The sequence below is a fragment of the Cimex lectularius genome, unplaced genomic scaffold, assembly GCF_000648675.2.
Source record: "Cimex lectularius strain Harlan isolate CLEC.00 unplaced genomic scaffold, Clec_2.1 scaffold48, whole genome shotgun sequence".
Lineage (NCBI taxonomy): Eukaryota > Metazoa > Arthropoda > Insecta > Hemiptera > Cimicidae > Cimex > Cimex lectularius.
The window spans coordinates 175,194-187,503 of record NW_019392708.1 but is presented as its reverse complement, the minus strand read 5'-3'; the positions used below and the strand labels follow the sequence as shown (position 1 = coordinate 187,503).

Here is a 12,310-nt window from a genome sequence, read left to right as displayed (position 1 = left end):
GAATAATAAAAAAATCATAAATTTATTAAAATAAGTAATGTTGTGCCCTGTAAAAATAAATATCGGATGACTTATAATATTTTTAGAATATTATTTAGTTTTTTAGTACAATATACCTCTAAAAATCAATGTAATTCTTTATTAAAAGCAGATTAGGGATGAGGTCATTTGGAATGAATACACTCCTTCCACTTATTTTTGTGAAATATATCCCTGTCATAAGAGTTATAAAACTTTAATTACTTTTGTTAACAGACTTGCTTTTTAATAAATTGTTCGTTTCATCCCAGATCTTTTATAATATATATATTCTATAGGCTAGGCCATTGATATTTTAATTTTATAATTTATTTGTTTTGTGTGTTTCATTTATATAGAAACAAACTATTAAGACTTTTTGCGGTCCAGTGCTGTTTACCCAGCGGAAGAACAACGGGAATTAAATCCGGGATGGTCCTGATAATTTATAGTGGGATAGTTTACGACGCTTTTTCCCCCGGCGATGGGGAGTTTAGAGGCCCCCTCTAAAAGCTCGCTTTAAAACTTGAATTGGTCTGACCAAATGGAACTCATTTGCGAAACGGCCAGATTCCCTGATTGTCCCAGTCTTTCAGATACGAAAAACTCCTTTTTTTTCTCCCTTTTTCTCTCCTCCTCCCTCGAACCCTCCCGGCCCGAGAAGTCCGAAGAAATCAACTCCATCCGTTCTGCATAAATCGATAGACAATTCTACCCCTGCATCTTGAAGGGTTTTTAATTATGCATCTGACCCGGGAAGGGGGAAATGGGGTTTTTATACAATAAAAGAGAAGTATTGAAGAATGACGCTGACCAAAAAAATTAATTACACACAAAATGTGAAAGACATTCAGATAATGAAACATTTTCGAATAATCCGAAATGATTGGAACCATCCTATAAGAGAAAATTTTCGAAGTAACTGTTAAATTTTTAATTTAGGTCAGCGATGTTGTTCGGTATAAATTGTAGACGTTGTGAAATTTCATCTTGTAAGCGTGGTGGTGAACAATAACTTTTGCCAGTGTACACTAAAGCCGGGATACACCCGATGCTCATACAATTACACAATTTTCGTCGAGTAGCGACAGAACAGGACACTCATACTTTTGCAGTTTATTTCAAACTATGTATATGTAATTTTATCGTTATATTAATTACAACATTCTTATTTTAATATAAACCAAATTAAACGAGATCAAAAATTCATGAGTTTTTATAAAAATTATTTAATTATGATGGTTACGCAGAAAATTTATTAAAACACCGGAATCACTTTATTTAAAACGATTAAATTTAACTAACAATTTATTACATGGTTGTGCTCATAAAATTTAACTAACAATTTATTACATGGTTGTGCTCATAAAATTTAACTAACAATTTATTACACGGTTTTCCTCAAAATAATGCATTAAGAACAAAAGGGGCGTTGGGATTGCGATAGTGATTTGTGATACACGCTGTGGGATTGTACATGACATGCACTTGACTTCGCATAGATGTGCGCCCCCTACCAAAACGTGGCAAGGCGTCGGGTAGCATCGGGTAGCGTCGCATAGCGTTGCATCGTGTAAGTGTGTTCCCGGCTTAAAGTTGAGAAACCAAGCCTAGTCAAGACTGGCAAACCACGACAGTGAGGATGACAGTATAAAACTTTTTTAAACGATCAATCTATAACATAAGAATATTTCCAAATATTCTAACTATAAAAATAAATCATTTCAAAAGTTAGTTTAAGTGATGCCCTGACCAACCGTGTACAACTTGACATATTACGATAATACATCTGAACGGTATTAGTCTTATAATTAATTATTACCATAAAATAAATCATTTGTACTTGTAATTTGTAATAAGTGATACAACGTGCTAAAACTTCGCTTTTTGATATTTTATGTGCCCTGCCCAATAAACTAATCATGTCACAACACGTTTCAACGATGAAATTATTGCGTAGGGGAATTTGATTCAATCAACTTTATAAACAGGGGAAAGCTGTACGTGCCAGGGGAATGAAAATTGGGAGGGAAAATAATAATTTTCCCCGCCATCGGGCCCTCTAATCAATGCAATTTAGAATCGTACAACGATTTGGAAAAAATATTTTTCCCCTCGAACGTCATTTTAGAAACTTTAAGAAAAACTTTAGAACGGCGACACAATAGAGCATTGTACAATAAATTTAAAAGATCGTTCAGAAAAAAAAAGTTTTATGATATAAAACATGAATATACAAACTAGCGTTAATTTTATTCATACAAAACTGATTATGAGAGAATTTCATAATATAGTATGTAATATTAAAAAAATGCAACAACCTCTGGTAGACGTATCCTAGAAGCATTGTCTAGTAATGCGACAAATAGTGTAAGTTGTAATTTTATTTTATTTTTTATATATTTTAAATAAAGCCTTTTTATTAATTAATTAACTTTGTGCTTCGTTTGTCTCATAGAAAACAAAAGGTGGGCTATAAAGAAATAATATAATACTTCTATATAATCAGTAGTAGTAAAATTCATAAATTCATATTGACACCAATTAGTGTAAAACATTAAATTATCAAACAATTGCTATGATGGAGTGAGTGTATAAATTCATTAGTTGAAAAGGATGATTTTACTCACAAACTGGTTTAGCAGTGATCCGGATTACAAACTGTAATCGCTCCTCATCTGATGATAATCTGTTATGCAAGTTTAAGAAAATAAAGGCATGTTGTTAATCGTGTTATAATCTATTAAATGCTTTAACTAGTAAATTAATTTTAAAAAATTATGATGGAGTGCGTAGTGATAATTGCTTGTAAAGTCCGTTGGTGAGCGATTACAGCTGCCGTAATCACTGCAAAACCAGTTCTTCAGTACTTTTGCAGCCATCATTAATATAATTTGTATTTTAGTTTATTTTAATGTGTAAAACTTAATGTGCATAAAATACTTTATACTTTATTTTATGTGTATAAAATACTTTATTGGATATTCATAATATGTGCATAATTCATTCTTAAGGTTATTATGTTAAGCAGGAATATAGTAGTATAGTTTTATCAATTGGAAATTCAAACATGCTCACAATATTCTTCTATCATTATAAATTTCATATTTTGTGTTTTATAAAATCTTTCTATAGGCGTAACATGTAATTATCTACGAAGGCAGAATTAAAAATGTTATGAACCGTAAAAATATTAAGTTTACAAATTATCAAGCACAAAATTACTTTTTCTTTTTTTTTCATTGTGCATGTATAATAATTGTATATAATGAACAAATAACATCGAATGTCCTTTGTTTGTGTTTAAGGAATATGCACGTGAATAAATGTATTGCCATTATATATTCAATTAACAATTGTATACTTCAATAATGCATGCTGCCTGCTATTTCCTATGTGCTTTCTCATGCATTAATGACACCTGGATTTCCTTCCTGTTTAAGGCTAGAAAGTAATAGAGTATATACATATATATATATATATATATATATATATATATATATATATATATGTTGGAAATATATAATGGGTAGTAGCATGTATTATGCATTTAGTGATTGTATTTATTATTATAAGTAGTTTTAGTATTATGTTTACCTTTTTTGATGGTGTGCTAGCAAGTAGCCAATAATGTTATAACCTCGCTTTAATTCATATATCTTTATTATTATTTCTTCACTGTTATTTTTTTTCTTTTATTCTTTTTCTCTTAACAACGACCTCCGGCAGACGGATCATCGTGATCCATGCCTGTATTATGCTTTGCTAATAATCATTGTTATATTCGAAGAAATAAAAAACATATATAAAAAAAATTAAGCATTTGTAAAGTACAATTTTGGTATACAGGGTGGCTTGCTATCGGATGCAAAAAAAAATCGGATGAAGGTAAACTATAAATTGACTGCAATGCCGCGAAATAGCTTTTCTAACTCACACCGTCAAGAAGGTAAGATAGATTTTAAAAAATGGGAGAAAAAAATTGCCTCTCAAAAAACAGACTGTCTTCGTTAACTATGCAGTTTTCGTCAAAATTTAGGTCGTTTTTAAAATCAACGTAAATTGCCTAAAGAACAAGCCATTTACTTCCCCCTTTCAGACCAACCGTTAGGCGTTCGGCTGGCAAAAACCTATAACAACATAACATTTTAAGATCTTTGAAGAATTTCAAAAAACCGCTACGCTGTGATTAAACCTCTTAGAATTTGGCAAACAAAAAGCTTCACATAGAAAGATATCGAATAATACGCTTGGTAGGATTGTTTGTTTTATTTTATGACTAGTAAAAATTTAATTAGATCTTAACTTTCAAGTCATAATTTAAAATAGATAGATGTAAAAAAATCTCATGCGCAATTTTTTTCTTTACTCTTATTTTAAGAACAACGAAATAAATGAAGTGTAGTATTAATAAAGTAAATTTCTAGATTTCTGTGGATTTTTCTCTCTCTCTTAATCGCTATTAAAGAGGCCGATTTTCTCTCGGACTGGGAATGCAAATGGAAACGGACGGAGCGTAAAAGACCGTACAAAGTAACGAGTCCTTAAACAGATTTCACCTTTATTTAATTATCAGTAAGGGAGTGGGTCCTTTTTCCCTTCTATTTCGGAATTACGCCCTAAGGGAAGGCTAAAAAACGAGCAGTGTTTAATAAGAGCTATCAGATTTTTAAGATTATTTATATTTCTGCCGGAGCGGTGGTTCAGAGGCGGCAAAAACCTCTATTTAAAACTGTTCTATTTTGATTCCAAGCATTTAGTTTATTTGTATTTGGGTGAAATTTTTTCGTGGATATAATTTTTTTAAATGGCAGAAGTAAGAAATTACTTCTGTTTTTCCAACCCGGCAGTTTCGAAAGCAAAAGTTGTTCAAGACTTTATGACCTTCATCGTTACCTAACACCAAATTACATTTGCACCATATTAAGACATACTTAACAGTATTGTCGGGTCAGCGTCGTTTTATAAATACATGGTAAAAAAACAGTATACGAATAATAGAAAAATAAAGTTCCACAGGACTCCTACTTAGCTTTCTAGGAAATTTTACAAAAAGAAAATTTATCAACAAGTATTCTCTTAAATCCTTGATTAATGCAGTTGCATCACTCGGTATCGTTATTTATTTTTTTATTATTAATATTTTGTACAGTTTGTCGAGTGGGGTTCTATAGATTCACAAACCATAAAGCCCTTATTTTTTATTTTATTGTAATTTTAAGGAAGGTTCGCAACAGCAGAGGTCATATAAACCCTCAGGGTGCCGGTTTTTTTGAAAAAAAAAGCCCATTTGTAGGTATATTGGGTTCGAACCCGGGACCTTACAGTGATGAGCGCCGTGTCAACACCTAAACCGTTGTGGCCACCGATGCCCCCTTCAACCCTTATTATTATGTTGTATATTTCCTTGGAGCGGAGGAATGATACCGCATTCATAAATCAACAATATACTATATTTCTAACATTAGAATGTTGTTCAATGATAACATTATGTCACTTTTGGACGTAAAACCTCTGTGTCATTTCGACCAATGTAAAATACATATGAATGAATGTATATGAAATCGCCCTCGATTGATTTTTTTTTGTAAAACGTTATGCAAATAACTTATGAATTTTTCATTATTTCGAATGTCTTTTGAAACAACTATTAAAAAGTGATTTTGAATCATTTCCCCACTCGATCTTTATATAAAAGGAAAGTAAACGATCAATTTAACAATACTTTTGTCGTATGTAAGTTTATACCAGCAGTATCTATTTAGATTCATTTCCTATACCTCAGGCAGTAAAGTCACATTGTGACAGTCGTTGGACCTGATTGAAGGCACACGGAAGGACATAAAGCCCAGCTCTGGATTGTAAAGCTGGGATTGAGACAATCTTGCTTACCCCTGCTATAAATTGATATAAAATTTAAGGGCGAGGCCTTATAGCAAATAATAGTTAGATGTGGAAAAACATCCTTCCCACTCACTTTATTGTTCCCTTGTATTATATTACCTACTAAACCTTTGCCTTAGAATTCAATTTCTCTGGTGTCGTTTTAATTTTATATCAACGCCGTTCGACGATGATTACACGCGAAGAAGGGAAAATAGGCGTCGGCCTTAATTTTACAGCTCATACTGGAGTTTATAGCGTCACATACTGCAATTGAGCTTTATCGAAATTCTCTTTGTCAGCCCAGACTTGTTTTGGAGAGGTATTTTTTCAATATCCTTTGTTTGGAGGACTTCACAGGAATGTTTTGCTTATCGTAATTCAATATATTGGATCCAGTATCCCACCAAGGATGGCACTATACCTTTTCATCTCTCGTTGAACAAATTTCCTAAAAATATTCCGACTATGCATCAATTGAGATATCAACTTGTGCTTTAACGACCGGCATATATTTGAAATATTCGATTTTCGGGATTGATGGTTTAGTTACGTTTGTTGGACCGTTTCTGATAAAGATAGCCTTAGTGTTTTGTTTTGGCAAAAAATACATAAATGGCAATCTTGTTATCTTAATTAAAGCCCGTTTAGTTTAAACTTAGGGACGGTCTATTTTTACAATGGAATGAAGTGATTATCGGGCAATATTTGTGCCTGGGAGCGCATTTCTTATTTAGAAAAAAAGCGGTTAGTGTTAATGACAGTAGGTTTTATGGAAGGGTCGCACGTCAAGGGCTCCGTATTTAATTAGATGACAAGGTAGTGGGATATTGGCGTGTTCGAAGTAACACGCGACACACCCTCACGCATCGGCCCTATCAAGATACCAAAAGGTCTCCTACTTATCGCACAATAAATGCCCTTACCGACTCCGAAGGACCTAACAAGCGGTCATTTTTTTTTTATCGGCTCTCCGTCCCCAGGCTGGATGTTGAGGCACTCCCGAAAGCAAATATACGCCTCAATTAGCCTTTCTTAATTGTCTTGCAATAACTCGCCGACACGCCAGCTTTTCGTTTTACAATTCTAAGCAGAAATTAAGCGGATACGCGGGAATATGTCATGCTTAGATAACATAACAATACCTTTCATCGGCCTCGGTCTACAATTATGTTCTAATCTTACGTATATAATATAAATGATGAATAATGCAAGACAAAATATTCGTGTCTAACTTAATAGTAAATCAACATTTATTAACGCTATGGCGTCGCCTCTTGGAAAACATCAAATCTCGGGGTGTAAGTCTACCGTTGAACTGCTACCGAACGTTTTTGCTTTCTCGCGCCTGATATTTTCCATTAAAAAATTATGAGATTTTTTGACAGGTGGCACATTCTTAAGGAAATTTGATTTTCCCATGACACACTATTTTTGGGGATTTGATCTACCATACTCCTTGGAAAAAAATGTGCTGACGATACCAAGCCTACCAGAAGCAGTTATTTTCTTTGTTTTTTTAATTCTTCGAAGATTTTATACTGTTTAAACTGTATAAATTTGTACTAGCGAAACGGCTATCTCTTCGTCTGAAAGGGGCGTCAAAAACAACCTCAATTTGTTGAAAATTCAATAGGTAACGGAGATTTGTTGATGGTAAGTCCATGTGTTAAAAAAATCGTATAGTCTTCAGAGAATTAGTTCGAGATCCCGTATTTCCTGCATTTCCAGCCAATATTTTTACCATCTCTTAGTTAAACACCCTGGATAATACAGATTTTTTGACTATCCTTAAAATTGGTACGTATAGATTGCAAATTTATATACATAAAACCTTTAGGTTACTTCTTGCTTCGATAAAATTCCATATTCTATCTCTACTAGATCGTAAAAATTTACTTTTGCTTATGTATAGGGTTATATATGTAGGGTTACATTACCCTTGCCTATTAAACATATTTTAGAAAAATTTATTATAAAAATTATTGTTGGATTAATTGAACTGGCCTCGTGGAGAATGGTGTGATTTCATTTTTGTAACATGTTCAAGCATAAGTTAAAAAATCTTCAGAACGAATGCTGTTGAATTTACACTTCCGATATTTGTATACTACATTTTTTCACCCCTTCCAGCCACGCGGTAATGGAAATAAATGGTTGATGGCTCCACAACCCCATTACATTACTTCAGGGCGCCAAAAGTACAGTTATTTTTCCCATTTTCCACAGCTCGAAAAAAAAGAGGTGGTCGTGTGGGTGAAATTCTCACCGAATGGTCTGGCGTTTTTTTTAATCAAGCCGGCCTGTGAATTCACTCCCTCGATGCGCGTATTAAACGGGATTTGATGGCTATTCCGAAATTCCATTTCAGTAATCCCTCGGAATGTCGGCGAGTGGCGGACGCCATCCGCATAATTTTCCTACACTCATAATGCGATAATTACGGTAGAGGTGGAGGGCATAAATCTGCTGCTTAGACTTCCGCCGGGGAATTATGCCCGCATCGGCCATTTGGTGCCGTCCGTGTGCCGTTGGGAGTCACACGGCGGCCGGACCAATTAATGTATTTCGCACACGTAAAATTTATCGGTGGAAATCAATGTCTAGGTGTAATGAGGGGTGATAACCCTCCCGGGAAATCACTTTCTATATTACATCCCCCACGTGACAACAATTCCAATTCGATCCTTATTTCAAGCCTGAAATTCGATAGCCCAATTTTCCAATTTTCTCCTTATACTCGCTAACAAACTCAAATTTACTGATTTACTAATTGTCAATGTAGTAAATACACTTTGAAATAAGTGTAATATACCTACAACATTGTTCATTTAACTTTAATACATTTTAATTACAGTTGTAATAGAAAAATATAAACGAATCTACCTTCACAGAGAGCTTCTTTAGCCTTTTTTCTATTCTCTGTCTAGACAGAAAAAGGCGTCCAGACAAACTAGATGGAGATTTGCTTTATACAATGTTTTGCCAGTTTTCGTTCTAAATTCATTTGCAACATTTGTTTAAGACAAAAAAGTTGTCATACTGAACGGAATATATTATAATACATGAGAAAGCATGAAACATTCAGAAGCACTTCAACGGTATACTTATGCCACCGGATTTGATATTTTCTAAGTGGCGATGCCATAGCGTAAATAAATGTTAATTTACTATTAACTTAGGTACTAATAATTTATCTTGCATTAACGGATGGTAGATTGATAATACCTTTAATCACCTTCAAAAATGGCCCATAAATAAAAAGGCTTAAACTATCCATGAAAAGAAGAAAAAGAAGGACAACAGAAACGAAAGCACACCAATTTATTTTTAGTTTTTGTTATATATCAACGAATTGTGCTTACAAATCAACCATTAAATCATATCATAACATAATAGGGGTATTGACAATGTTAGTATGATGCTAACTCGTGTTAACTCGAAAAGAGAAATGTCCAGTAAGATCGTATACACCGCCTTTTTTTCTTAGCATGTTAAACGTTAATTTTTCCGCAATGCTCCGCTTGGCGATTGGTAGAACCAAAAATAAAGCGATAACAGTCCTTGAAAGCTTGTTATTGTTTGTTTTGGTTTTCTTTTGTGTTAAATTGTAATAGCTAATTTAAAAGATAAATTAATTTTAAAACATTAATTAATTGAAAAGAATTTATTAGGTCAATCGGACCACGAAACCTAATCGAATTTAATAAGCACACTGAAGTATACTTCATTAATGTTCTCCGTGGCCAGTTCATTTGTCGCCGAGAATCAAATAGATTTCACGCATTTGGAAAATGGCAAAAAGGATGGAAAATTCAAAAGGTGGGGTTGAGATGGGAAGTTGTTGTCGGAGTGGATCGAAGTCACGATAGCTCAAGTGGTAGAGCAGCGGCGTATCTAGCCGAAGATCGTGGGTTCGAATCCCGCTCGTGACACTGCCTTCTTTTATCTCAACCAACACCTTTCCTTAAGATTAACTAATTGAGAAGAATTTATTTGGTCAATCGGACCACAAAACCTAATCGATTTGATAAGCAAAATGAATTATACTTCATTAATGTTCTCCGTGGCCATTTCATTTGTCGCCGAGAATCAAATAAATTACACGACATTTGGAAAATGGCAAAAAGGTGGGAAAATTGAAAAGGTGGGGTTGAGATGGGAAGTTGTTGTCCGAGTGGATCTAAGTCACGATACTCAAGTGGTAGAGCAGCAGAGTATTTAGCCGAAGGTCATGGGTTCGAATCCCACTCGTGACACTGACTTTTTTATCTCAACCATTACCTTACCTAAAGATTAATTAATTGAAAAGAATTTATTTGGTCAATCGGACCACGAAACCTAATCGATCTAACATCTAACATCGGCCCTGGCCTGTTAAATCGAGCAATGTTACCTAGCCGATTTTTACAAGTCTACGTCATTATTTTTCTTGATCTAACCGGACCTAACAGACTTAACAGGGTTAACACAAAGAACGTAAATCCCCCTAATTTTAATAAAAATCGACCTGCAATATACGAGAAAATTAAAAAATATGTACATAATAAGTATTTCTGTTTAAGGTTTTTAGTAAATTTTATTTAATTAGTTGTTTTCTTTATTTGCAGACCATGTACGAGAATTTACCTGTGGGAAAATGTACTACAGGACAGTGTTCCTGGATGAGAAGAAGGACTCATTGTATATCGGAGCCATGTAAGTACCTGAAAATCAAAATTTGACAGTTGTGAATTTGGTAATTTTTCTTAGATAATTTAAATGGTATGGTTCTACAAGTGTCAAATAAACATCATCTTAAGAAGATAAAAGCGTATTTTCGTACATTTTTGCTTTACAAATGGAAGTAGTTCAATTGGAAATAAATGTTGGAAAGTATTATTTATATCGACTTCCTTAGGCAGATAAAAAGGAAAGTTTAGTGACTTTGATGAAATATTAATCGTTTAAGCGAACGTTTATTTTTAACTCGACTTGAATAAAACTCGTTACATTCGATTGGAACTGCCGATTTTACTAATTCAGTCAGACGAAGGGCTCGCCGGAGAACGAGATACAAAGGCCAGCCCAACAAGTTGCTGCCCTGAGGGAGGAAGGGAGGCGAGACCTTACTGGAATACAGATGATACTTGTCCCTTCAGACACTGACAGACACCGCCTCCTGTGAGAATACAAGTTTATTCCTTCCTCCAAAGCATATTTTTCCTCCTCTCGCTCTCTCTCTTTCTCCACATTTTCATAACCTCAGGTTTTACATTATGTTACTAAACACCCGGCAAGCGTGAAAATTTATTGCCACCAAATCTCACAAATAGGTCAGAATAAGTTGTTTGTCCGACGTGAGTTTTATCTTAAATGCATGTTTTTTCACTTTATTTTATCTTATATTGTCCTTCATTATTTTCGATAACGTATTGTGAAGTCAAAATGGACATTTTTATAATCCATAGCTGGACATTCTCTACACGACAGATAAGAATGACACATCGATACGGAAAAGATGATCTCAATAAATTTCGAAACGTTGGCTCAATAAAGAAAATGTTTTTCTAAAACCTACGTCACATCAGACCCCATCTCTAGACTTCCAAATAATCATCATGTAACGATCACTAAACACCACACATAATCCATAACACAATCATAGAATCGCATTGTTTTAGTTGCGGTATACAAGAGAAAAACAACCACAACCCTCCGCAAAGTTCATTTTCTCATACACAAATATATGTAGATAAAAAATGTTGTTTAGGCAATAATCAAGTACTTGTAAGTTGGCTAAAAACCATATGTTTTATTATAAATAATATATAAATATGTGCGAAATTTGCGACAAATTATTTTACGTTATTCGTTATATACTACAATTATTTTTTTTATTACATTTATTTGGTATTTACAACTACAACTGATGTATTAAGTAAATATGTTCGTATATGTTGTATTAACTACAAAAATAGAAAAAATTAAGTTGTTAAGTAAGATTAATAAATTAATGTTAATACGAAGTGATGAATTATTTGGCAATTTCGTTTACTTTAATCATTATTGAAAATGGTAGAGGGTTCAGTGATCCAATTGTTTCAATAATCTCAAATTTATTTTTAATTTTATTCATGGTTGAATAATTAATTGGACAATAAATTGTCTTTGGCTTTTATCCTATCCATATCACGTAAAAAGGGAGCGAAATAAAGTGAAATATATCTAACCCACACTTTGAAATCTGAATAGCATTAATATTTATATAAGAAAGTAGTAACATTTGTTCTACAAATCCTTTCTCCGTGAGTAGACTGTTCTTCGTAACATATGTTCATACAAGGGCCTTATGCACACACTCGAGATCTGGCTTTCCATCCTTTAGCTACCTGGTGTTTGTTTACCACCTATTTTTATGTTAAACTCG

The 12,310-nt window shown here is 33.6% G+C and overlaps 1 protein-coding gene across 3 annotated transcripts in view; it reads left to right on the top strand.

Annotated features, from left to right (window-relative positions):
• LOC106672544 (semaphorin-2A) overlaps positions 1-12,310 on the top strand; it is a 702,354-nt gene that overhangs the window by 567,137 nt on the left and 122,907 nt on the right. For all 3 annotated transcript variants that reach the window (XM_014404069.2, XM_014404068.2, XM_024226294.1), the window contains one exon: positions 10,512-10,599. In XM_014404069.2, the coding sequence (XP_014259555.1) occupies positions 10,512-10,599 (88 nt within the window). The remainder of the gene's footprint in view (positions 1-10,511; positions 10,600-12,310) is intronic.